The 26,362-nt window shown below is 37.7% G+C and overlaps 1 protein-coding gene across 5 annotated transcripts in view; it reads right to left on the reverse strand.

Moving 5' to 3' along the window:
* Positions 1-2,197: 2,197 nt before the first annotated feature.
* NRIP1 (nuclear receptor interacting protein 1) overlaps positions 2,198-26,362 on the reverse strand; it is an 85,549-nt gene continuing 61,384 nt past the window's right edge. For all 5 annotated transcript variants that reach the window (XM_019748908.2, XM_019748907.2, XM_074333526.1 and 2 more), the window contains one exon: positions 2,198-9,436. In XM_019748908.2, coding sequence (XP_019604467.2) covers positions 5,611-9,084 — 3,474 coding nt within the window. In that variant the 5' untranslated portion in view covers positions 9,085-9,436 and the 3' untranslated portion in view covers positions 2,198-5,610. The remainder of the gene's footprint in view (positions 9,437-26,362) is intronic.

Here is a 26,362-nt window from a genome sequence, read left to right on the forward strand (position 1 = left end):
GAAGTTTACAAGGAAGAGAGAACAAAGGAAGGAGGTATTTTAGGCAGAGAATGTTACACGACTGAAGGCACTGATACCAAGAAGGTTGGTATGTTCAGGAAACAGTGAAGGGGAGCTTTAAACACTGGAATGACTGTCAGTAAGGCGTTAGGTTGTGGGAGAACAACTCAAAATGTGAAAATGCAGGCAAGGCCAGAAGTCAAAGGGAACACTACAAAATGCAGCAAGACTAACTAGCACACCCAACAGGGTGCTAAAAGTCTTACAAGAATCTGCAGCTGGTTTATGAAAAGAGTAGCTACAATGGCTGTCAGATTCAACCCTCCCTTCCAATCTTTGGAGGAAACTATAGTTTTCTAATTATAAGAAAATCATCTCATTGCGGTATCCTTAAATTATCATTCCATATTCATTAGCAATCTCAGAAAAATGTACCTACAATGTAGTGCTGTTGGTGTGGCTTTCAAAAAATACAGGCTGACACCTATACAATGTTGGGTCATTTCCTCATCCAGATCTGATCTCAGAGGCGAATGTTTATCAGCAAAAATTAGCAAAACAGATAGTCCAAAAGGACTGTAAACTTTTCTCAAAATTTAGAGCACCTACTCATGAGGTCTGGTAACAGCAAAGACTGGAAAATAGAAGGCTGTCTAGGTCTGTGTGTAAACAAAAGGGCTGTAAAGAGACTGGAGTGGTTCAAAAATCCTCTTCCTCTCACTACAGAATTATACTACTTAAAACTTGGGTTATTGTTGGAAATGTTTACTTTTAGACACTTAAAAAAGGGTATAAGTGCTGTAGCACTTCCTTGGGACTAGTATTTATGGGATTTAAATTACATTTCCAATTGTTCTGCTACCAACTGAAGAGTATGTCAATTCTGGTTTTTCAGAGCAAGGGTCTTTAACTTACTTAAGAAGATGGCATCTTTAAAATGTAAATAGTACTGTACCAACCATTTAGAGAAACAAAATAGTAAATTAATGCTAAATGATGCCAATAGAATCCTCCATCAACCCTTACAAGGTGCTAGTGTTAGGTTTTATGGAATAAACAAAAAATGGTATGTTTAATAACAAATATTTAAAACCTATTTTCTGTTTAAACAGGTCATAGTTTAGTGGTATCAGTGGTTGAACAAAATTTTCAAAATTATTTCTTTGTTGAGATTTCCACATTAACAAGCATGAAGTAGAACTTCGCATAGCATGGGTGGTCATAATTTGATTTGATCATTAAAGACCGTCCTTATTACTAACTGGTGGTTCTCTTAAACTCCCTCTTACACAGTTTATTTACTTGACACATTTGGTATGCTTTTCTGCTACATAAATCAGTAAGTATAACACGGCTGTGCATCTGCTTCTGATGACAGACAGTGTCTACACACACAGCGAGGTGTAACTTTTCAGTATTTTAATAGTGTAGGAAAGCTGGACATATTTCTATTACTTGGGTATTTTTGAGACATTGTTTATAAATCCGTTAGGAGAGAAGGCACAAGATTTTCACTGTTGAATTACAATAGGCCTATTTTAGTGCCGTAAAATAGAAACTCATCTTTGGGAAAACGCCTTTCTTCTAAATTATCAATAATATATTTGTAAAAATAAAAATTCCCAGGCCATCAGTGCATGAAGTTTTGCTTTTTAAAAATAAATTGGCCTCTATTACTTATTACATGTGTTCGCTTACCTTTCTCAGCTTATAATCAATGCACATATAGCATATACATACATACTCATATGTATGTGTACATGTGCATTCATTTTTGAAAAATGACTGAAGACCTTATTTCATTTAAAATAAACTAAACACCCACTGAAACTTGTATAAAAACCTTCTAATAAAATATTATCTTAGAACAAGTATGTATCAAATCACTTTATTTTTGAACACTGGACAGACTCTTTCCCACTTGAAAAATCTGAAGTGGTCATTCCAGTTACACACCGAGTACAGACTCCAGGACAGGTAGCACCGGCCACAGCCATCTTTGTGAGCTAGGCTTCAAGTGCCCCGTCTCTAGATACAGTGACTCACTGGCACCTTCTTCTTTTGTTCTTTTATGTTTCTGAGTAGGGCAAAGCATCCCGGAAAACTTACTATTTTCATGAGCAGAGACTTTTATGTCTATGAAAAACCTAAAAACCAGAGAAAAATCCACACAATAACAGTCATTTCAAACCAGAGATAATGCATTTTTTTCTCATTTATTCAAATTCACTGCAGGAAGTAAACACTAAAAGATTAAAAAACAAAAAAATTCACACTGCAATATGTACAGTTTCATGACATCACATGAAGAAATTAAGTTTCTAATAAAAATGACAAATGATATTACTGAGTAGATCACATCAAAATTGGTTGTGTAAACCCCAGAATTCATACCATGAATGGTAATGTGCCTGTATTCCAGCACACTGGAATACTCCTGGTATAATAGTACGTTTCCAATGGGATTAAAAAATTCATGAAAGTAGTTGTGTGGACTCTTTATGTTGAAAAGTGGTTGACTTGATTTAAAAAATTTTAAGACCCTTGGATTCAAAGCACATTCTTTCACAAAGCTTAAACCACAGAAGTCATGTCCAGAAATGGAATACTGTCATGTTGGGATGAACATCTGATTTGACTTAAGACATTTTGCCAAATGCACAGATGCACAGGGTCCCCCATGCACTTTTCATGCAGCAGGTAATCACAACTTAAATAAAAGGTTTATTCTATACATTTGTCCAGACTTGCAACTGTATACATACATGCACAATTTTTAAACCTGTCTGATTATATTTACACTTATACATGGAATATACAGAAACCAAAGAGATTAAAAGGCTTTTCTATTGCATTGGAACAATACAAAATATGTATTTTTCATTAAGGAAATCATTATTTACATCACCTTTAAAAACCGATTTTAACATCCTCATGTAACAAGTCTATATATATATATATATACACACATATTATATATATATATATAAAATATATACTCTCACCAGTTTACTCTTCCGTAAGATGCAGCAGAGAATAAACAAGTAATGCTACCTTACCGATGTCAATGAGAGCTGTAGTACCCTTTCACAAATGACTTCATTAGGAAGAACTTATCTAGATATCTAAAATAGTCCTTGAAAGTGTGTATATGTGTATCCTTTATCTACATATGCATAAACAAAGTGAATTTATGGATGTATGCCCTTTCTGTTCTTTAAAATCGTCCAAACTCAAATTGGGGACATTCTCTAGTAAATCAGAATAGCATTCTGTGCAGTTATGTTTATTTAGGTATTATATATCCTAATTCCTTTAACTCTTAACAACAACAAAAACCAACCACCCAACCAACCAAACAAAAAAATAGCAATGCTGGCCCTTGATATTCTTTTCCCTGACCTAAATTTCACTTCCCTGTAAAAGCCCATTTTTTTCTGGTATACCTCTAAGGCTCCAGATCTTTCACAACAGCAGAAAATAAATGACTTGTTTAAAAGTTTATTATATAGTGTAGACAATAAGATTGCCACACACTAAATATGGGATGGAGTAGGTTATATTCACTGGCCAGTGGACTTTTCATTTCCGAATAAACATACGCCTTCATGCCTCCATGATGTAGCACTCGGGACTATTATTTTATAATATATCCAGTAGCTATTTACAAATCATTTTGAGAAAAAAAAATAATCATTTAGGGTTTTAGATCATATTAGGAAATAACACTCATTAATATAAAAATCTTAGAAATAACTTCAAGTAGAACAACTTCAAATAGATTTCCTTCTAATTAATAGTTGACTATATAACATGTTTTTTTCTTTTTTGATAGGTCAGTTGCTAACCTGGTTCAAAATTAAGAACAAAAGTATCTGGTGAATGAACTGTGGATTGTAAAAACTGAACTTAAAAACACAGACTTGTTTCATGATTGAAACCCCACGTGGCTCAATTAAGTTCTTCCAAGACAACATCAATGTTTACTTTTAACCACTATTTTAAAATAATAGATCAATGGAGTGACTTTGTACAATTCTCTTCTGTCAAGTATATGTGCCCTTTGTACTTTTCTGTTTAGTCCATCTGAGTTTAGTGCCTTTCTTGGGTTTGAAATAAACGTTTTCATCTTTGTCAGCATTGTTCTTAGGACAATGATTTTAATAGAAGTTAAGGATGTATTCAGGAGAAGTTTTCAAACCATCCTGGAATCACCTGAGTTTGGTTAGTGGCCCTGTTTTCCATCCCTAAGGCTAATTAAGTAGATGTTACTCATTAGAACACATAAATAATCACAGATTTTCCTGAGATGTTGAGCCAGATACGAAAGTTGTCCCCTCCACCCAGTATTTTTGTCATAAAAAGTATTCTGAACCCGATATCCAAAGACATAACGGTAATATAGGAACTAGAATATTGCAAATATTTAGTTGACGTGTGACTGTACTGGGGAAAAAACAGGCATCAAATAGTTTTTTTTACAGTCCTGTGTTCTGAGAAAAGTTATAAGCAATGGTTCTTCAACTTCAGTGTGTAGAAGGAACACCTAGGGAGTTTCTTCTTAAATGCAGATGGAAGGTTCCCAGACCCACTTAGCAGAGATGCTTGTTCTGCAGATCTGAGATGCTGCCCGGCAATCTGCCATTTTAAAACAAGTGCCCCCGATGATTCTCATGCAGGTGGTCTGAGTCCAGCTTTAAGAAACCCCAGCCCTAAGACTCACAGGTACCACAGTAATGGTGACAAGTAACTCTTACAAGAGATGGTGAAAACTATCCAAAGAAAAGCCATTTTGCTTCTGTTAAAAACAACTTCTTAAATATTCAACTATTCAGGAAACCATCTGAAGGTAAATGTTAACTTTCCTAATTCTGTAAAAGGAGGAATATTAATTTAATAAAGTAGTTAAAATACAAAAATGGAAATCTGCCTTTTTTTAAGCATCTATCAAACTTCCATCAATTGTAATCAATTTTTACTAAGTAGTACAAGGTTTAAAGAAATACATATTGAAAAGACTGGGGTGGGGGCAGACACATAGGGAGCCACAAAACCCCTTCCAGGAGTTAAAAATAAATATGTTTTTTAGCAAAAGTGAAAAATGTAAGCATATATTTTCTAATTTATTTTTGAATTGGATAATGAAAAGTGAATCGGCACTAATTATTTATTCAATAATTATCCTTTAAAGAATTATTAACAATTTGGACTTTAAAAAAATGTGTTATGTAAGCTGACTTCTGAAAAGCAAAATAAAGTATCCTACTAAAGGCAGCAAAATGCATTAATCCACTATGGATGGAAATTTATATTTTAATTTATGCCTATTATGTGTGATTATAAAGAATTTAATTCATAGGTTACTCACAGTTGTCTGATGCATACAGAAGTGTTAAACAACCAATTGCTAGTTCAGTAGTTTCCTCATGACAGCTAACATAAAGCAAAAAGTAGTATGCATATTTAAACATCACCAGTAACCAATACTTTTCGAAATGAAAAAAGTTTCAATTATACCATGCTTTTCTCAAATCATGCTCTTATTTATACAGATCTCAAGTTCATACCAATTAGTTTTAAAAAGATCCAAAGCTGAATGGCAGGTACATTTTATTCTGATTCTTTTTTTATTGTTAGCACGTTTCCCAGAAGTCCATAAACTTCTCCACTTGTGCTATGTGGGCAAGAGGCATTATTTCCCATATGGCTATTACAAGGGCTTCTTAAATTAAAGAAAGAAGCTTTCGTTTCTGCAGCAGGAAGTAACTCTTCTTTGACTGTAACCTGTGAGACACTTTCAGCAGATGAAGGCTCCCTCCAAATGTTCTTGTCCTGTGTTTCTCGGCTGGTAACAGAACTGCCTCCTTTCTGGAGCATGTAATACAGTATCGGGTTAGTTTTGGTCAGTCTCGGAGAGTCTTTTTCATACTCATTCTTATCCCCATCTGTTATGACCCACTTAATGGGTCCCTTCTCACTGGGCATGGAACACCCATTCAAAAGCCCACATTCTGCTCTAGACCCCACAATGCCCAAGTGCTGCTCAGAAGGAAAAGGAGGACTGATGGGAGTTTTTACCACTGCTGGGTACGGAAATGTCCTGCTCTCCATGCAGCTGTTGGGCTGAGCGGAACTGTACATCACGCCACTCAAAGAAGAAATGCTGAATTCAGGTTTGCTATTGGTCACATTATTTTTGTGTCCTTTCTTTTTACTCTCAACGACAGAGTTACTCCTGGGCTGGGATAAATCTCTCACACAGCTTTCTGAGAGAAGCAGCTGTTTCAGAACATTGAAGCTTTTGCTCTCTCTGGCCCAGCTTCTATGCTCACCTTCACTGGCTGAACCATGACTGGCTGGATATTTAAATTCAAGATCATTTCTGCTCAGTTTCAGCTCTTGCTGGTTAACCAAGGACCCATACAGCACCTCTGGAGCACTGGGACTGCTTGCAGCATCGACTATGTTATTTTTCATCTTTTTAAGTGGATTTTCTAGTGGCTCAGCATAAAGCTTCCTTTTCTTGGGGACCATACAAAGATTCTTTGATTCTAAGAGTGTCAGTTCACTATTCCTGTGACTGTTGTCCAGATCCTCTGCCAGGTAACTCTCTTGATTTTGCCTTAGCAATCGACTTAACAGACCATTCTTTGAGAAAGAAAAATCCTGAGGTGAAACGGGCTCCGACTTAAAGTCCTCGGGAGCTGGTAAGGCAGCTGCGCTTCTCTGCACGGGAGGAGCCACACCTAAGAAAGGGGCGCCCCTCGCATCATGGCTCAAGTGCACGTCTGTATTATGGGTGTGTAAGTCATCACAAGGCTCAGATTTTATTTTTACCATCAATATTTGTTCACTTAAAGCTCTATCTGTATGTTCCTGAGTACTTTCATCTCTTAAAGGAATTTTCTCTTTCTTCTCACTCTTCCCTTTATTGGGATTTCCCAGAAGCAACTGGAGGACAGTGCGCCTTTCCAGCAGATTCTCTATTTCGGAACCAGAAAGTCTTGGTTCAGAAGCTGTCGCTTGACTACTGAATGCTTTATTTTCTTCAACTGCATTTGTTTTATTTGAGAGCAGGGGGCTACTTAATCTATCGATCATACCTATGGGTTTATCTGTATTTACACTCAGCAGCTGTTTACTGGGTCTCTGCTCTTCCCCTGAAGCGGAAGACTGCATTCCACACTGTGCTAAATTTTGTAACAGTTTACTGGCACTGAAGGTTGCAGAGTTTTGTGCGCCTTCATTTTGGACCGGTTTCTCTCCTTGCAATTCTTTGCTTTTTGTAAGGTCCACCAAGTGGTTAGAGACGGTATTCGTTGGCTTGTCAGGCTGAGTGCCACAGGTGTATGGAGAGGAATTCCATTTGATGACCAGAGAGTGCTGGGAGAGGTTGATGGGAGAGTCCGCTTGGGTGGAGGCAAGCAGCGGTGGAGTGCTCACTGGGGTAGCCCTGTGTGTGCTGGGGCTCTCTATGACAGAAGTCCTCGCGTAAGCCTGGGTGCTGAACTTTGTCACATCACTCTGTACGTCCTGAGGGCTGCTGTTTCTTTCTACAGTTTCATCGTTCTTATGGCCAAGTAGCAGTTGAAGAAGTGTTACTTTCTGGTGTGAATTGAGCTTAGAATTCTTTGAAGTATCTTGATCGTCTTTGATATCCACGTCAGGGACTTTGGGATCCCAAGTGTTGAGCAAGGACTGAGTTAAGTTATCCAGAGAAACAGGTTGGCTGGGTTCTGGTTTTTCAGTTCGGTGTTTGCAAGACAAGTCTATGGGAACACAGTTGGAGTAAGAACTTTCATCACCACTGCTATCATCAGTAAAACTAGGATTGTTATCTGAGTATTCATCAATAGTTGTAGGTGTACTACTATCCTCAAAAATGCTTCCTCTTTCACTGTGACTGTGTCCATTCATTGGCTTAGGTATGGTCTGGCTTTTAAGAAGATGTAAAAGCAAACTATTATTAGCAGCTTGTTTTATATTGTTTCTTTCCTGTGAGTTCTTATAGCCTGTATTTTTGGGGGAAGGAGGAACGATACCCATTGGATTTTGAAATGTACTTTTGCTGGCCATTAATTTGCTTGATGGGGTTCTGGCTTGACCATTAAGATGGCTTGATATTCCTTTTGAGAGCTGGAAATTGCCGACATCCTTCTGGCCATTTTCTTGTAATCTGGCCATAGCAGCAAGTCTTTCACTTGCCGCTTGGTTTGCATTTTGTGTTTTTAAAGCATGTTCCCGAGAATACTGCTGTAAATGGGCTTCGCTGGAAAGGAGTAATGCTAGTTGACTACAAGCGACACTGGGTTTGGGTGAAGTGGCAGGACTAGCCCTTTTTTCCACCATGCTTGCAACAGCCTGTAATCTTGCAGCACACGACAAGGGTTCACTCATGACCTTTGTCCCACTCTGTCCAACATGATGAGGTGACTCTACAAACCTATCTCTGATGAGGTTCTTAGTCACGTCAGGGAGATTGGTATCAGGCTTTTGATCTTTAGCTTTACTTTTCTTCAACAAAGTTTTTAAGTGACTTGATGCAACACCGTAGCACCTTAAATCTTTCTCCACTTTTAAAGAATCGTGGCTGAGGGCGTATCCTTGCTCCTTGAGGCTCTGCCTAATTTGTTGTGACAGAGCAACAGTCTGCAGCCTCGAGCTGAACGACTGAAGCAGAGAGGCCAGCAATGTGCTGTCCTGCTTGCCTTTGGGCACACTGTCCACCATACCAGCAAGCAATGCTTCCTTCTTGACGTTTAGATTTACGATGGAGTCAGACAGCCTCTTCCGCTTCGCTGCGTTCCAGTCCTCAGAAGACTGCAACAGTCTGGCTTTTTTGAGATGCAGCATGCCAGATCCCTGATACGCATGAGTGTTGAGAACTGGACCATTACTTGGACAGGTGGGAAAGGCATTACCAGAAATGTTACAGTTCTGATCTTCTTCATTACGCCCAGCAGACTTCTTGTCGACGGCAGTACCTGACCCCTCTGCTGCCTGATGCATTAGTAATCCTTCTAGGTAAGTTAAAACAATAGAATCCTGGTGCACATCAGAGCCAAGCTCGTCTCCATGAGTCATGTTCAATAGAAGTGTTCACAGGGGCTTGGTTTCTATTCACTTTAAAGAATGGTTTTCTGTGGGTGAGTGAGATGGAACTTTAATAAGTGAGTGTCAGTTTACCGCCTTCCATAGTAATTAGACAGTGATGTACTGTTACATTCCGACCAGGATTTCTTCTGGCAACTACAAGATAAAAGGCAGGGTCCCTCCTATGCAGTCTGATCACAGAGCTGATCGACTCCTAAGCAAGAAGCAGCAGCAGAATTCCTTAACCTGTAGGTCTGCAGCAGCAAGCAGCTAGAATCCTTAGTGAATATCCTGCGTCTCCTTCTTCATTTTTTGTTCCTCATTATATGCAAATACCAGTGTTCTAAAAAAATAAGAATAAAAAATAGTTAAGGAAGTGCAGAACTAGAATTGTGCTATGATACATAAGAATATAGTACTTAAGTTTATATGTGTATATATAACATTACATATATACACACACACATATATATAATACACACACACACACACACATATAAGCATTATAGTTACTTCTTGAGTAATTATTGCCATTCCTATTAGTTTGGAACTCTCCTAGAAATCCTATGAATGAATCCCTATTGTAAAAATGATCAAATCAATTAGAGAAAATACTTTAATGTTATATAACTATCTTCCAAAGCTCATCAAGCTTTTGAATTTTCATGAGTACTTTTCTGCAAAGTAATGTGAAAGCTAAGTGTCCTTTATAACAATACAGCTCTATAAAGGAGCTGGAATTAGCTTCCTGACATTACCAGGAACTTAGGAAACACAAAAGCGGAAGTGCAGAAGAAGGAAAAGAGATGTACACGACATGGACCCATCCGATTGAGTCTGATGTGGGGCTCAGGCCTCCAGAACAAACATCCTCCAAATATCAGACATCCATAAGTGATTTTCAGAATTTCTGTTTTGACAGAAATTAAAGCACTAACAAGTATAAGATTCTTTTGTAGGCCTGTGGAAAATAGGACAGTCTTAGTCATATTCATAAACATTTAAATATATTCACAAACTTATTTACTCCTAATTTTTACCATGATGGTAAAAACAGCAGAGTGATCTATCAAAGGTTTAATGTGTCTGTTTTCCATTTTTACTTATGTGCTCTATATAGAAATCTTAATGTTGAGGTCCATCGCTACCAGATGCAGTAGACAGGTTACATGTAAACCTGTAACCCAAAGTTTCTAGGATGTTCCTAATATAAAATACTCTTCTCCCCTCCCATGCTATTTCTTTTTGTGTGACTCTGTATATCAATAAGTAAAAATAAATTAAAATATTATCTGTGATTTGAAAAATGTTCTAAAAAGATTTTAAAATGAAAATCATAATTAAAACAAATGTTAGGGTTCTCGCACCAATTTTTAGTTTAGACAACATAGTTACTATTAGGGTTTCCACGCAGGAATTCCCTCCCACCCGTTCTCAGGAATTTTTTTCGCTTTCCTGTCCCTGAATCCTGAGAAAAGTTGGTGTGCGGACAGAGCCAGGAGTGCAGGTTCCAGGCTCTCGGCCTCATGTGGAAAGGTGTTGGTTCGGGGAGTAAACGGCCATCAACTGTGAAAGGATGGCCATCAGCTGTGGCTAGTTGGCCGTCAGCTGTAACCAGTGAGCCATTGGCCACTAATATAACTGCCGTGGCTACGCTAGCAGCGGACGGTGGCTGAGCTAGCTAGAGCAGATTGCAGTTAGCACAGTGGATTGCAGTTAGCAAGTGAGGTTGGTTGACAGAGACGTGGACGGCAGGTTGTGGATTGTGTGGCTCCTGCTTCCTGTGTCTCCAAGAACCAGACTATAGTGGTGTGACTCCCCTATTTATGGCTCCGTGGGTGTTCCTTTTTGGCCTCACTATATCCTGTGTTCTTATGTGGGGAGAGGGAGCTGAGACCCTGAATAACATCCTGCATGACAGTTGGTCAGGAAATTGGGAAAATTGTCTCCTTGAACCCAGTAATACACACAATGGGAAATAAACGTACTACTCACAATGTATCTCTTAGACATTTTTCCTATTTATCACTAGGGTTTTCGGGAGAAAATCCCCCCCCCCCACCATTCTCGGGCATTGTTTTCGTTTTTCCGTTCTGGAATCCCAAGAAAAGGTGGTTGGGAAATTGAGTAAATCGGCTCCTTGAACCCAGGTGGTTGGTAGTATCGACCGTCACTTTGTGGAAACGATTCATTGTGGAGAACAGAAAACAGTTTATATCTCGGGATTCAGGAATGGGAAAACAAAAACAATTCCTGAGAATGAGCGGGAATTCCCTCCTGGAAACCTTCATTACTATAATACATATAAATACAACTATGAGCGTACACTAAGCTATTACATCGTCCTGTAGAAAAGTGGGCAAGAAACGTATTTAGAATAGATTTGAAGGAAGATGAATAACTGTTTCCAGAAATTTTTGTCTAAGTCAAGGTAGTTATTTCTCATTCATTTTTTTGAAAAGAAATTCTATAAGCAGCACCAATTACACGTAGCAGTGAGAGGAAAAAGGGCTTCACATAGAACCGTTTTTTAATAAGATGGATCAGTAAATAAAACATTGTGTTTACTTAGAGACTGCTGCAGGTGCCACTTGTGACAACAGCTACCACCATTGCAGCAGAAAATGAAATGCCTAAGACAGTAGGAATTCTGAGACTACTCAAGGCCTCAATTCACTCAGACCATACAATTAAAAATTCTTCAGGGAACTAAGTGAGCCAAATTTCTTAAGATAACTTCATTTTATATCCCTTAAACAACTAATGTGGGAGAAATCAATAGCAATCCTTCCTACACCTGTTCTAAGTCTTGCCTTTTCATTTCTATAGTACTGATTTTAACTGAGAAATTTAGGAAAAAAAGAAAAGGAGGCATGAGACTTGGGTATAATACAGTTCATTGGGACCTACAGATATTAGGGGTACTATAAATGTAAAATATTACCACTATCTAATAAATATACTTCTTAAGGTTAAAATTGGTTAATTTTAAGTTAGTATTAGTGTGACTCATTTTCTTTTAGTAAAAAGACAACCATGTTATTTTTTTTTTCTGGTTTAGCTGATGTTTCTCTTGCATTCTTTACAGTTCATATTTTTTTAAAATTTATTTTTTAAATTTATTGGGGTGACAATTGTTAGTAAAATTACATAGACCTCAGGTGTACAATTCTGTATTACATCATCTATAAATCCCATTGTGTGTTCACCACCCAGAGTCAGTTCTCCTTCCATCACCATATATTTGATCCTCCTTACCATCATCTCCCACCCCCCACACCCCTTACCCTCTGGTAACCACTAAACTATTGTCTGTGACTATGAGTTTTTGTTTCTTCATTTGTTTGTCTTGTTCTTTTGTTGGTTTTGGTTTATATACCACATATCAGTGAAATCACATGGTTCTCTGCTTTTTCTGTCTGACTTATTTCGCTCAGCATTACACTCTCAAGACCCATCCATGTTGTCACAAATGTTCATATATCATCTTTTCTTACCGCCGAATAGTATTTCCATTGTGTATATATATCACAACTTCTTTATCCATTCATCGACAAAATAAAGAGGCAACCAACTGAATGGGAGAGGGTTTTTGCAAACATTGTCTCCGATAAGGGGCTAATATGCAAAATATACAAGGAACTCATGCAACTCAACAACAAAAAAACAAACAACCCAATTGAAAAATGGGCAGAGGACTTGGAGAGACATTTCTCCAAAGAGGACATACAAATGGCAAATAGACATATGAAAAAATGCTCAACATCACTAATCATCAGAGAAATGCAAATAAAAACCACAATGAGATATCACCTCACCCCAGTCAGAATGGCTATCATCAACAAGACAAATAGTAACAAGTGTTGGAGAGGCTGTGGAGAAAAAGGAACCCTCATACACTGTTGGTGGGAATGCAGACTGGTGCAGCTGCTATGGAAGGCAGTGTGGAGGGTCCTCAAAAAATTACGAATAGAATAACCATGTTATTTTTAATCACCAACATATATTTCGCTTGCTTCACTTTATATTTATATGCATATATATATATAACTTAAGAATATTGCCAGGTGTCTAATACTACTTGAGAATATTCAGTTAAAAACATCAATGTCAACACACATTTAAGAATTTGGCTTCTTCTATGCGCAATCTATATGCACACCCACGTTAATAGCAGTATTTCACTCTGAAGTAGTTAAACTACTTCTATTGCAATGTATTTGACACGTACTATTTAGAAATGATTTATTCAGCAAAGGAAAAGTTTGCTGAATTTTAAAACACTTTTTAAAATGGTAAAATCCAAGTAGTAAGATTTTACTTGAATAAATGAAGGATGCATCTAATAGGATTCTTATATTTAAGACTACTTTGGGTTGAGAATAGATAAATAATAAGAAAAGAAAGGTCTTTCTCCAGTTGTTTTAAAGGAAAAGATTCAGTATCTTATTTGCAATTAAATTCTCTATCGAAAACACATTTTGGTGATTAAACATCATGAAGTCACCCCATATGCTACTTAAATTATGTCTAATAACTACCTCATGTCTTCCAATTGTTTTCATAAACTCTCCTCCAATTTCTTCTGCATTATCAAGTAGTACCTGTTTGAGTATTGAATTTAAAGGTATTTCTACAGTGTTGATTTAATGAGCATTTGAATTCTTGGCTCTGGTTCCTAAAAATGCAGAAATAATTGAAAGGCTACTTAATTGTGGCATTAAATAACTCCTATTGGAAAATATTATCTAAATTCCACTGTAGATTTTTGGGGACGCTTTTTATACAAAAAGATAAGAAAACATTAAGATGTTTTATTAAGGAGAAGAAACATATCATTATTATTGATTACTTTTAAACTTAATTATTGATCCTTTTATTTAAGCAATACAAATACCAGGTAAATAATTGAGACAACTCTGGGTATTCTCTAAGGTGAGACTTTTGAAAGAAAGTTTAAAAAGTTAAACAGAGGTCAGGCCCGGTGGCTCAGGCGGTTGGAGCTCTGTGCTCCCAAATCCAAAGGCTGCCGGTTCGAGTCCCACATGGGCCAGTGGGCTCTCAACCACAAGGTTGCTGGTTCAATTCCTCGAGTCCCGCAAGGGATGGTGGGCTCCGCCCCCTGCAACTAACATTGAGCACAGCAGCTTGAGCTGAGCTGCCTCCCGGATGGCTCAGTTGGCTGGAGTGCGGGCTCTCAACCACAAGGTTGCCAGTTCGACTCCTACAAGGGATGGTGGGCAGCACCCCCTGCAACCAGCAACGGCAACTGGACCTGGAGCTGAGCTGCGCCCTCCACAACTAAGACTGAAAGGACAACAACTTGACTTGTAAAAAACAGTCCTGTAAGTACACACTGTTCCCCAATAAAGTCCTGTTCCCCTTCCCCAATAAAATCTTAAAAAAAAGCCTGGCGCTTCCCTGAAAAGTGAAGACTACAGAGAATCCTCTTTATAAATTAAAAGTTAGTTTTTGAAAATAATTAAGAAAGAGGATAAAAGAAACATTCAATTATTACCGCTTCACAGCAGGGAATAATAAAGACATAGTAGGGAAGTAGGCCTGAAATTTCATTTATCAGATAATATTTCTAAATCTAAGGGAAAAAAAGTATCAAAATTAGTGTATGTCCTTTGATATAATTTGAATCCCAAGATAGTAACTTTCTTTGTAGTATTATCTTTATCAAAAGATGGATGTATAGTTGTACAATTTGATGGCTGAAACACTTTTTAGCAGTTAAGTCTCTGTATTTGGAAAGAAGTGGCCCAAAATATTGAGGAACATACAGTAAACTTCTCATTCAGCTGGTATAAAGGTTTGGAGGTGTGGGAATGGCAAGAAAACAAATTTACCTAAAAATATTAAATTCAACTGAGGGCCTCTACGTTTGAAATTAGACCACAAGATCTTCTTGCCCTCTCCTAGAGGTTCTCATTTTAGATGTAAATAGTCTTCAGAGATTGGTAGCAGAAGCCACTGACACTGCAGTGAGTGACACAGATGCCCAGCCTGCTCTTCACAGCAACCTGAGGAATTACATATTTTTGCCCAAGGCCAAATTTGCTCCTAACTTCCAGGTCCATCAATTGTAACTTGCTGTCAGCTTCTTCCAAAGGAGTAAAATAGTGTCACTCACATTTCCTATTAAAAGAGATTCACTAGGACACACTACTTCTTGACTGACTCAAGTGTTCAACACATAAGGCTATGTATCCGAGGACCTTTTCAACTCTAAAATTTTACTGCTAATATTCCAATTAATTTGTCAAACTGCAGTGGATAAAAATGATACACATTTTAACCAGAAAGGTGATATGCTGTCAAAACGTGGAAATAGCTGAGATCAATACACTTTATAGACTTTTTAGTGAATTCCAGGGGAACAAAATGATTTTGAAATAGCCATACCCTTTACCCATTCAAATCATCAAAGATATTTATCTTCACTGCTTTCTCCAATAGGGCTACCGAATTTCAAACAGATGTTTATTTATAAGCTAAATATGAGCTCATGTTCACACTGGAGCTTCTGGTTCTCTCACAATGGCTACATACTGAATAAAGTAAAGATTTAGGATCCCTAATGACACAGATAAATTCATGAGAGAGGTAAAATAATTGTCCTGGCGACAGATACAAATATCCCCTATAACTGATATAGTGAATTGGTAAGATCGTCTTTGTTTTGAATTATCCTCAGAAGCCTTATGTATATGAATCAGATTCAATAAAATCCACCATTCATTTTACTCTGCCTCTATAATTTATTTAAAAAATCAAAATTAAGATGAAAAAGTTGGAGATTTTAAGTTAAAAAGGCTCACAGAATCAAATGAGCTAGAAGAAGAGCTTAAATGCCAAAAAATTTCTATTCTAAAAATGCAATACCTTGCTGGATATTGTGTTGCATTATCTTAAAAACACAGAAATCTAGAAATTGTTAAATAAAATTAATTCTAACTATAATTTTAGAAAATCCAGGAAAAGAATTGTATGATAAAGAATACATACAATATTTATTTAGCACTAATATTAATGTGTTCACTGTCTTCAAGAAGTTTTTCTGAAGAAACAAAATAATCAACAACTTTTGGCAGCGCATAAGTATGAAAAAAAGGTTTAAACATAAAATGAATAGAGCGTATAGCTTATCCTAACCTTTTCCAATAGCTCTTCAAAGTAACTAGTGCTATCAGTTTTCGAAAGCATATTATTTTCCAATCTCTTATCAAAATATGAAGTATAATGGAAAATGGTACGCACATACCCTTTGAGATTGGGGCATAAATCCTATTAAACTCAACTATGGCCTCCCCATCCTTAAAACAGATCTGACATACAGACACAAGCACAAGGTCAAGGTCACAGATCAGTAAGAAAGATTACCAACAGAACTGACATAACAGCTGGCATTTGATCAAAGCTCCTGGGGTTTCTGGTACACTTACTGAACACTTGGCGTTTACTCACAAGATACATACACTCTGTTTTAAAAATGTTCCCCATCTTTGATGACAAGATCTTCATGTACTTTTTGTTACAAAGCATATTCTGCTCAAAATGTTGCATGGATTAGGAAATAAGAAACTCGTGTGTGTGTGTGTGTGTGTGTGTGTGTGTGTGTGTGTGTGTGTTTCAGAACAACAAGTTTTACATGTGTATGTATGCCTGTATAATTATTTATGTTTGATTGTTGTAACTGATCACTGCCATGTGACAATTTTGAAATTAACTTGCTGGTCCCTGAAACGACCAAGCTCCCCCACACCTTCAAACCTTTGTACCAGCTGAAATGAAAATTGCGTATTTCTTGATATCTTAGGCCACTTCTTCCCAAATACACAGATTTAACTGCTAAAAATTGGTTCAACCAGCAAGGTTTTATGATGTATTCATAGTCTTCCACAATACTTTTCAAAGTATACATATAGGAAGAAACTTTGGTTATCAACAACAGCAATAAAAGTGATTCTTAATGTAATATATTATTAACAGTACAATTATCTATCAAAACCATGCCTTTTGTTTCAGCTGTTCAAACAAGATATTAAATTTATCTTAAATTACATTTATGAAGCTAAGTTACATGATGAATGTTCTTACTGAAGCAGTCCGATCAAGAAATCATTTTTAAGGATGCATAATGCTGTTGAGGTAAGTTTATAATATAAAAGCTTTCCTTTTTAAATCAAGTATCATTGACTGTAACTTTATATAATTTGCAAATTATGATACATGTACATGTAAATGTTCTAAATTACCAGTTTTTCATTTTGCAAAATTATTTTTTGTGTGAATTACATAGGTTTGAATAAAAATACCAAAATTGTACTGCCCTAGAAACACTGCTGGTTTCTCAGTAACAAAGGAAAAAGAAATATACCGGGCGGGAGCAGGGGTGCCAAAAAAATGTATACACATTTTAAGAGATGTTATCTATGCTCAAGCAGTAGTTCACTGTAATCAGAAGTGTCTGGACGCCGACCGTAACCACTTTGAGCAGCTCTTATAATTGCAGAAGTCAAACGTGACTTGTATTCATCTTTTGTTATCGGTGTATTGAGCATTATAATTTTAATACAGTTTTTCCCTTTCTTAAAATGTGTATACATTTTTTGGCATCCTCTCTATATACAAATATATGTATATTTTATATATAAATAAAACATTATCAAATTAAATACCACTAAAAATGGAATTGCCTTTACCAGGCAGAAATAGTGTGGGTGTATCAAAATTACTAGTAATGGACACTAACTCGTTTGTCAAGCTTTGACCACAAAAATCTACTGACATTTTCTTTTAAAATGAATAGAATTCTCTATAAAACACTATTAAGGTCTATTGAGAGGAATCACTTATGAATTAATAGTTTTCTTTATGTGGTACCTGGGTGAAAGTGCTGCCTTATTGTGAGTGAACCACGAACTCTGATTTGATTTTCCAGAAATGGTAAACATTATGACATCACTCTTGCTCACAATGGTCCAAAACACAAAGCTTTCTAGATTGAAGGTTTGAGCCAGTCTGTGGCAGAGAAGTATCACTACAGACACAATCTGTCACTAAGAAATCAATAAATCTGACGGGATTAATGAACAAAAAAGAAAAAAGCAAAGAAAAAAAACCAAAAAACAACAACAACAAAAACAAGAATATGCCCAATGTACTGAGGGAATTTCTGTTTTTAAATATTTACAGGTAACATTAAAATAAGTTCTTCAACTAAGAAGATGAAGCTACTGGCACACCATCAGTTGGCTATTTACTTTAAATGGTTTTGTTTTTATTGCAGAAATTGCCACCCATGCTTTTCCTTGACTTCTATTTTGCCCATGTCTCTACATCAGCAAATGTGTGCAGTGGTGATCGCAGTAGCTGTAGCCGGTAACTGCAGATCTTAGAGCCAGCTTTCCTGCTGCCCAGGTCTCAGGCCTGTTCAGGCCACACTGCTGCCCCTGGCCCTGAATAGCGCGTCTGCCAGACACAGACACAGACTGAAGGAGGGGAGGGGATCAGGGGGCTTAGGAGACGCTCCTGTGAGCTGGAGCAGAAACCAGAAGAACAGAAGTCCAGGTAACAAGGTCACGGCCTTTCTGACTTATTAGACAAAAGAATATTTCAGAAGAATTTTTACTTCAGCAATTAAGATCATTAAAGACAACTACTACTATCTGCTATTAGCATTATTTAACAAAGTTCAAACATTTTAACACCAAAGAATTACATACTTCAGTTTTATGAGCATCTCAATCTATTATGTACATCATTTTTCTGTTTTTTTGAGAGAGAATGATGATAATGTGGAATGGCACATGTATACTATACTTATCCCTTCTCTGTTCAGTAGTTTGTTCAACATTGGTATCAATTACTTAAATTTTTACATCAATATTTCCTATTGTTTATATATTGCTTTGTTGTTTGAGTCCTTATTGTGCTTTCAATTATAGCATTTCTGTAAAATAAATGATTTGTTCCATATTCCTGTCATTACATGTGCGGATGAAAGTAGGACATAACAGTGGGAGAAACAATGTGACACAGAACAAAAAGAACCTTCTGCTTGGTGTACCTCCCCCATTCACCCACACAATCCCCTACCATAAGCATCATTTGACGAAACGTAGCAGACTTAAAAATACATCATATAATAAACCCCCTTTGCCTTCAATTAAGCTAAAAGAGTAAGACATCTTGCTTATTCTGTAAGTCTCAGCTGAGCACTCAGCCCTACTTGGGCAGCCGTCCCTCACCTCCACAGGTTGACGATAGTTTTGCATCTCTGGGACCTCACAGCACTCAGTATATCTTTCTAGAGCCTCATTACAAAATTGTATTTTGGTTTATTTATGCCTGGCCCTCACCCAGAGGGTAAACTCCTTATGGGCAAGGATGACATCTCTGTGGTCCTTACATCCCAGCACCCGGCAGAGAGCATTTCCCATAGCACCTGCAACTAGTCAACCTCTGAAGGCTTAGTCCGTAAAGTGAGAGGTGGACTATCATAATTCCAAGGTACCGTAACATTTAAAATATGATAATGTTATTTATAATGTCTGGTTTCAAATTCAAGATTTTGTTTCCCCCCAAATATAAACTAACAAAAAAATCACAAAATTAAAGAGTAACAAAGTATTTTATCATACACAGGAAGGTCTGTGGGTTTGTAGATCACATGTGACTAGTATTCTGTTCAAACATACAAGATTTAAATATTTGGGAAATATTTATATTTCTAGAAGATTTCAAAGTTTTTATACTAGGGTCTTTATTTTAACTTTTTATTAACAAAAACACACACACAAAAAAACAAAAAAAACCTGATTATTCATTTAGTTTCCTTTAATCAGTGTCACCCCAGTCAAGGTCTGTAAGATCTACTATACCAAGGATGAGCAAATGTTTCAAAATACATTTTTCCCTCTCAAAATACTCACTCTATTGAAAGTTCAATAAAATCTGCGTAACATTAAAATATTACTTTGTTAAATTTTCTTATGATGGAGGTGCATTAAGAAATGATGTATTATCACATCGAAAGATTTATTCCCTAAAACCAAACAAATCAAACTCAACCTGAAAGATAGTTATACTATAATGGGGAAAGAAAGCCTTTATGAATTAACTGTGTCCTGTATCAACCACAACGGAGAAACTGTTTCTCTATGCCCATTTTAAAAATCAATCACTGAAGTAAATAATAATCCCATATTGAAGAACCCAAACCCTTTAAATTGTGTGATAGATTAAATCAAATTGGTGAAAGCTATTCTTAGGGTGATCTTTTTCATTTGAACCTCTATTTGTGGAAGAATTTCAGGTATGAAATTTCACTGTGTCTGGCCAAATAAAAACAATATCCTGCCATGAATTTATTCAATTAGAATATGTAAAAGCAGTAAAATGACTTTGAACCTGAAAAACTGAAAAAAGAAAAAAATCAACAAAAACAAACATTACTCAAGCAATTCTTGAATATTCATGCAAGAAGAGTCCACACGTCATTGCCATGCCTTTTCTACTTCTTACCACATCTGCATATTGCTGTTAGTAGCAATACAAAATCAAGGAAATTCATTCCTTTGACCTATACTGAAGGGGTAAGCTTAGGCCCTCTTTTTGCTTCATGGCATGACATTAAATGTAAATAATATTCCTCAGGTCTGAGGAGGCTAAGAAGTCATGCAGGTACAGAAAATATATAACTTTGATGTAGATGGGTAAGATTTTGAAAACCTAGTTTTCTAAAATGTACAGTAAGACACTCTAATATGTATTAAAAACAAAACAAAACAAATCTTACTATATATGAAAAGGGATTTATTTAGGCATTTGTTTAAAGATTTTGCACTATCAAATCAAATTTCCTTGTCTATCATAAAAAAAAAACTTTATTTTTTTGTGTGGCAGATACCTTATTCACTTGGACTACTGACTTCTTTTTAAAGCTGAACTGACAAACACTCTAGCCTCCATAATACTGGGAATACAAATTAATATGAAAATTGCAGAGCAGCTAATTTTTATGAAGAGAAACCTATTTTCCTATCATGATTCCACAGTACATCTTGCCAATTGATTCTACAGACACAACAGATCATAGAATTTAACCAACCTGCCTGAGCAACCATCCCATCCAGTACTCAAACACCTTTATAACCTATTTGCTAACTCTAGTGGTCTAGCTAACCTCTGGAAAGCTCCAGGGACCCTGGACTATTTTCCAAGGTTGTATCTTTTTCAATCAGACAGCTCTGGGTTCAATTTCTGGCTCTTCCACTTACCAATTGTTTAACCTTGGACAAGTTAACTACTCTCAAAAGTTTTATTTATAAATGTGCAAAAACCAATACCTATTTCACAGGCGACTGGGAGGAATAAATATGACAACGTTCAGTTCACACAGCACAATGCCTGTGCTCCAAGAGCGCTCAGTAAGGGTTGTCACTATTCAGAGAGCGCCTTCCATACTGCACGGCTCCAACAGTCTACAGAATGGGCTATAATCTGTCTCCCGTTGGTGTGACCACTGGTCCTTCTGGGGACACAGAAAACAAAGCTAATCCTCAGTCATCCTTCAAACACTAGAAAAGAGCTGCTATATTCCACTGACTTAGTCTATCACCTGGTTAAGGTCTAGATAAGATAGTTAAATTCTCCTGTTGACAAGAGAAAGACAAATGCTGCTGGGCACCAGTCTGCAGTGGGTGCTGCAAAGACACCATTCTTGACAAATTCTTAACTGGCTAAAGTAGTGCAGAAAAGCTCCTGGGAGCTGACACACACATTGACTCCTATGGAGTACACTGTACATTGAAACAGTCCTGCTTTTTCCCAAGTGTTTAAGCCATACTTCCTCCTCTAATGAAATACCAAGATGCGTGTTCTTTGTTTCTCTTCATGGGGTTGGTTAATATTATATTACCCTCATTTACATTTTAACAAACAAGAATACTAAAGCTGAGAGCAACTGAGTGATTGGTTAAATTGGCCAATAGTGGCTCATCCAAAACCACATCAGGGTCTTCTGAATCTTAGCCTTTCCTATGGTATTAAATGGCAGTTATATATTTTCTGTTACCTGCATGTAACAAAAGTGAATTTGGTAACACAGATGCTTTTGCAGCACTTTGAGAACTTTGGGGTAACTATTCTTACTCTGAGACCTTGTCTCTGTTGTTGTCTCTTGTTTTTATTAGAAAGACCACGAAGCACAGTGGTTAAGACAACAGTCTTAAGAACTCAATTAATGTTAACTGTTCTACTACTCACAGACATAGCACCAGCCCGCAGGGCTTTCTTAAGAAACATTGTCTTCACTTGCCAGTCACCCAACATAAAGCTCCCTGGGAGTTGGGAATGTCTTTTGTGTTTGTATCCCCATGCCTAACAGTTTAGAGGCACTCAAAATTATCTGTTGATATGCTTTAACATATTCCCTATAGTTCCTGAAAAAACTAAAACTATACTTTGGATTTGCAAACTAATTGAATAATTTAGCTAATTAATGTTTTTAATTTCAAAATTTTGTAACACATGTTTACTTACACCAAAGAGTAGTTTCATGTACAAAAGAAGCCTATAGTTTTCTTTCTTCCCTACACCTTTTTCTTAAAGAACCTGTTTCTGATCTACCAGTCACAGGGGAATGGACCAACTTTGGGAATCTGACTAAACTGGACCAATTCATTTCCTCTCTTGAGATCTGGAATTCAAAGAGACTGAAAACCTTCATTTTGGTGTTGCTTTAATGAGGCCCCATTTCATAGATTAGTATACAGAGGAGTTAATACTGAAAGACTGAAGTAGACGCAAATGGAGAAGCAGAGGTGAGGAAGGCAAAAGGGAGGGAGAGATAGCCAGGAGGTGCTGAGGGCTTTCCAGTTCCAAAGAGGTGCAATGCATTGTATCACTGGTTCCTAAAGAGCCTACTGCATGTCTCTAATAAATCCCCCTGTGCTTGAGCTCTGTTGAGCGGGCTTCTGTCCTATGCAATCACAAACAACCCTAAGATACTGTAGAAATACTATGTAGACAAAGTGCATCTTTTAATCCATGGTCCTAGAGACCTCTACAAACATCAACACTGTTTTTCCTGACTTTTCATACAGTATCTCCAGCTCACGTTGGTCTAAGAGCAACGCATATCTTTAATTATCAAATGGGGAAAGCTAATGACGCAAAGAGGTAAATAAGATGTCCAAGGTCATATTCAGAGTTTGTAGCGGCAGAGCTGGTAATAGAATTTCAGATTTTTTAATCCCAGGAGCCTGAACTAACCAATAAACCAGCTGCCTCCCTTGATGGAACTAAAGTATGCCAATTATCCAAACTGTGTAGAAAACATTGACCAAAACAGGGGTTAATTGGACATTGGTTGTTTTAATCCCATAATCAGCTCTTTCCCTGAGCTACCCTGGGAGTGAATAACGTATCTTTTGCAGGAATGGGAAGGGGGCCAGCACAGGCCATCTGGCTGAGCATGTCCTTTCGTCAAGTTATCCGCGCAGCTGTCTGAAACTTACCGATGGTGAAGAATTTCACAGTTTAATTTGTCTTATCATTTCCCTCTATTAAATTTAAAAGTAGATAAATCTTTATTTTCATATTAGCCAAGCAGTTTAACTGATTTCTGAATTTACTGCACAAACATGTATATTCTCTATGAGTGTGCGGGCAGAAGAAACTGAAATTTTCTGAGGTGAAAAACGATTTCTCATATTCAAAAAAAGAGCAATTCATTTAGACCATGGCCACTAGAAAAGAAATAAAGACTCTTTATTATTTTCAAAGAAAAGTAAAACAAAATATTAGTCGTCTTCTCAATGAAGGAAAGAAGGAACCATGGAAGAACACAGGCAGCCTATTTCCTTGTCCATTCCTGATTTCTTTCACATTGTAATTTTGCCAAGATGACAAGAAATCTGGAATATTAAATTCAAGATCCCAGTCTCATCCACATCCAATGAATGAGTGGGTTAATATCCCACAGTTAGTGCCACTAACGTAAGGCAATGCACTGCCAAGAGCTGCTCTAGTCTTTTAGCACAAGCACTCACTCTCTCCCCTTTCTTCTCTCTTCCTGCCTCTCTTCTGCCCTCCCCTCCTCTCATATGATTTGCTCTTTTCTTCTTTTTTCCACCTGTCGTGCGGGGTATCAGGCGGGGTCTCTGGACCCACTCCCCACACAAGAAGGCAGGACATGGTGAGGCCAAAAAGGAACACCCACGGAGCCATAGGTAGGGGAGTCATACCACTATATTCTCGCTGGCAGCACTATAGTCTCACTGGAGGCTGGATCCACACTGTCCGCAACCCGCCATCCTAACTGCAGTCCACGCTTGCCAGCCCAGCCACCATCTTCTTGCTAGCCCCCATTTTTTCTGCTAGCATAGCCACAGCAGTTATATTAGTGGCCAATGGCTCACTGGTTACAGCTGACGGCCAACTAGCCACAGCTAATGGCCATCCAATCACAGTTGATGGCCATTTACTACCTGAGCCAGCAGCTTTCTATGTGAGGCCGAGAGCCTGGAAACTGCTTTCTGGGGCTCTGTCCCCACACCACCTTTTAATTCTCAAGTCTTAAATTCTATTTGTCTTACTCATGAATGCTGCTGGTATTCAGAATTACAAAGCCCCATGACACTGACATGAAGACCACATTTCCTATGTTGGGAATTGTCTACAGGGGTGGGTTATTAAGAGTTCATAATGCAAGTATTAACACCCCCGTGTGGGTTGAAGTAAGGTTGTTCAAGGCTCTGAGAGTGAATGAAGAAAGCCAAGCTTAGAAGGAATGCCTTTACCCGATACACAATCTTGGAACTATGCCTATTAATTTGAAGAGGCTAAGGGTCCATGAAAGGTGCTATAGCAGGAATCAGACAAGACGTGATGAAATCTTACAAGAGACACTGGTATTCAAGCTATCTGTGTGAGCAGATCTGGAAAATAAATTTCTAAAGTAGAACCTAGCACAAAGGGCGGGTGGCTGGGTTATGCTGAAGTTGGCAAGCAAGTAAAGACCAGATGGTTCTTGCTCAGAGGGCTAGATAGCAACATATTAGATACGGGCATCCTGATTCAGCTGACTTCCACCATCTCTAGCAAAATCTGCCCCCATTTCTAATGGGAAATGGGCACAGCATCCAACATGAGCAGCATCACACTGGGCCTGCAGTCGAAGCTCATAGTGATGTTGGGTGGGAAACAGGGTTACCCTGGGTCAGGTAAGGCCAGACGCTACCGAAGGGCTCCAGGTGCTTCTCTTGTTTCGTTTGCTGCTGTAAACTATTGGGTTTCCACCTGTCTCCAATTCTGAAACAAACTTTGGTGGCTCCTGATCCTAGATTACAGCCTTGGCCCCAAATGTTTTGACAATAATTGCCCAAAGGAAAGAGTCAGAAATAACAATTATTCCATAGGGGAACAAACAAGAAAAAAAAAGCAACAGGTTGTTTGCACTGCTACCCTTCTCCTCTCACTCAGTTCCTTCCTACATATCATGTAAAGTGCACCTTCCAATTAACAGGACCTGGGTGGGATCAACATAGGTGAGACGATGCATCTAGCCAGATGGACCAACCCGTGGCACTCTGGGGCTAGCTATGAGAGATGCTGAAGAAAGAAAACAGTGACCATGTGTTGTATCTCTTTGTGCCTCACTTTACTTATTTAATAGCTAGAGGTTCAACAAGATCCTCCTTAAGATTACATTGCATCTCCCCAGGCTCTATAGTTATTTTAGCTCCTGATTTTAAAGTCCTTCTAGAGAATGTTTTTAGTACAGCTAAGCCTAATCACTCTTTCTTTCTCTTCTCCGTCTTTTAGGACTGATGGTCCTTTCAAGGAGTATGCCCGCTCTAGAAGGAATAAAATGCCTTCTTTCATCTTCCTTCTTACCTGCAAAATGGAGACTTTTATAAATGTCACTCCAATTTTTGGACTTAAGCTTCAGAGATAATTATCATGGATATCAAAAGGACATAAAAATACAGTTGACCCTTGAACATGGGTTTGAAATGCATGCACTTTCTGGAGGAGTTTTTCAATAAATATACAGTCCGCCCTCTGCATCAGTCTGTTCCGCATCTGTGGGTTCAACCAAAGGTGGATGCAAAACAGTGTTTTCAATCACTGGCTAGGAATCTACAGATGTGGAGAGCCCATTATGCATTGTTCTATTCCATGTTATGTAAGAGATTTGAGTATCCAGGGATTTTGGTATCTGCGGGGGTCCTGAAACGAATCACCCGCAGGC

This window comes from Rhinolophus sinicus, linkage group LG01 (genome assembly GCF_036562045.2).
Source record: "Rhinolophus sinicus isolate RSC01 linkage group LG01, ASM3656204v1, whole genome shotgun sequence".
NCBI classification, from domain to species: domain Eukaryota; kingdom Metazoa; phylum Chordata; class Mammalia; order Chiroptera; family Rhinolophidae; genus Rhinolophus; species Rhinolophus sinicus.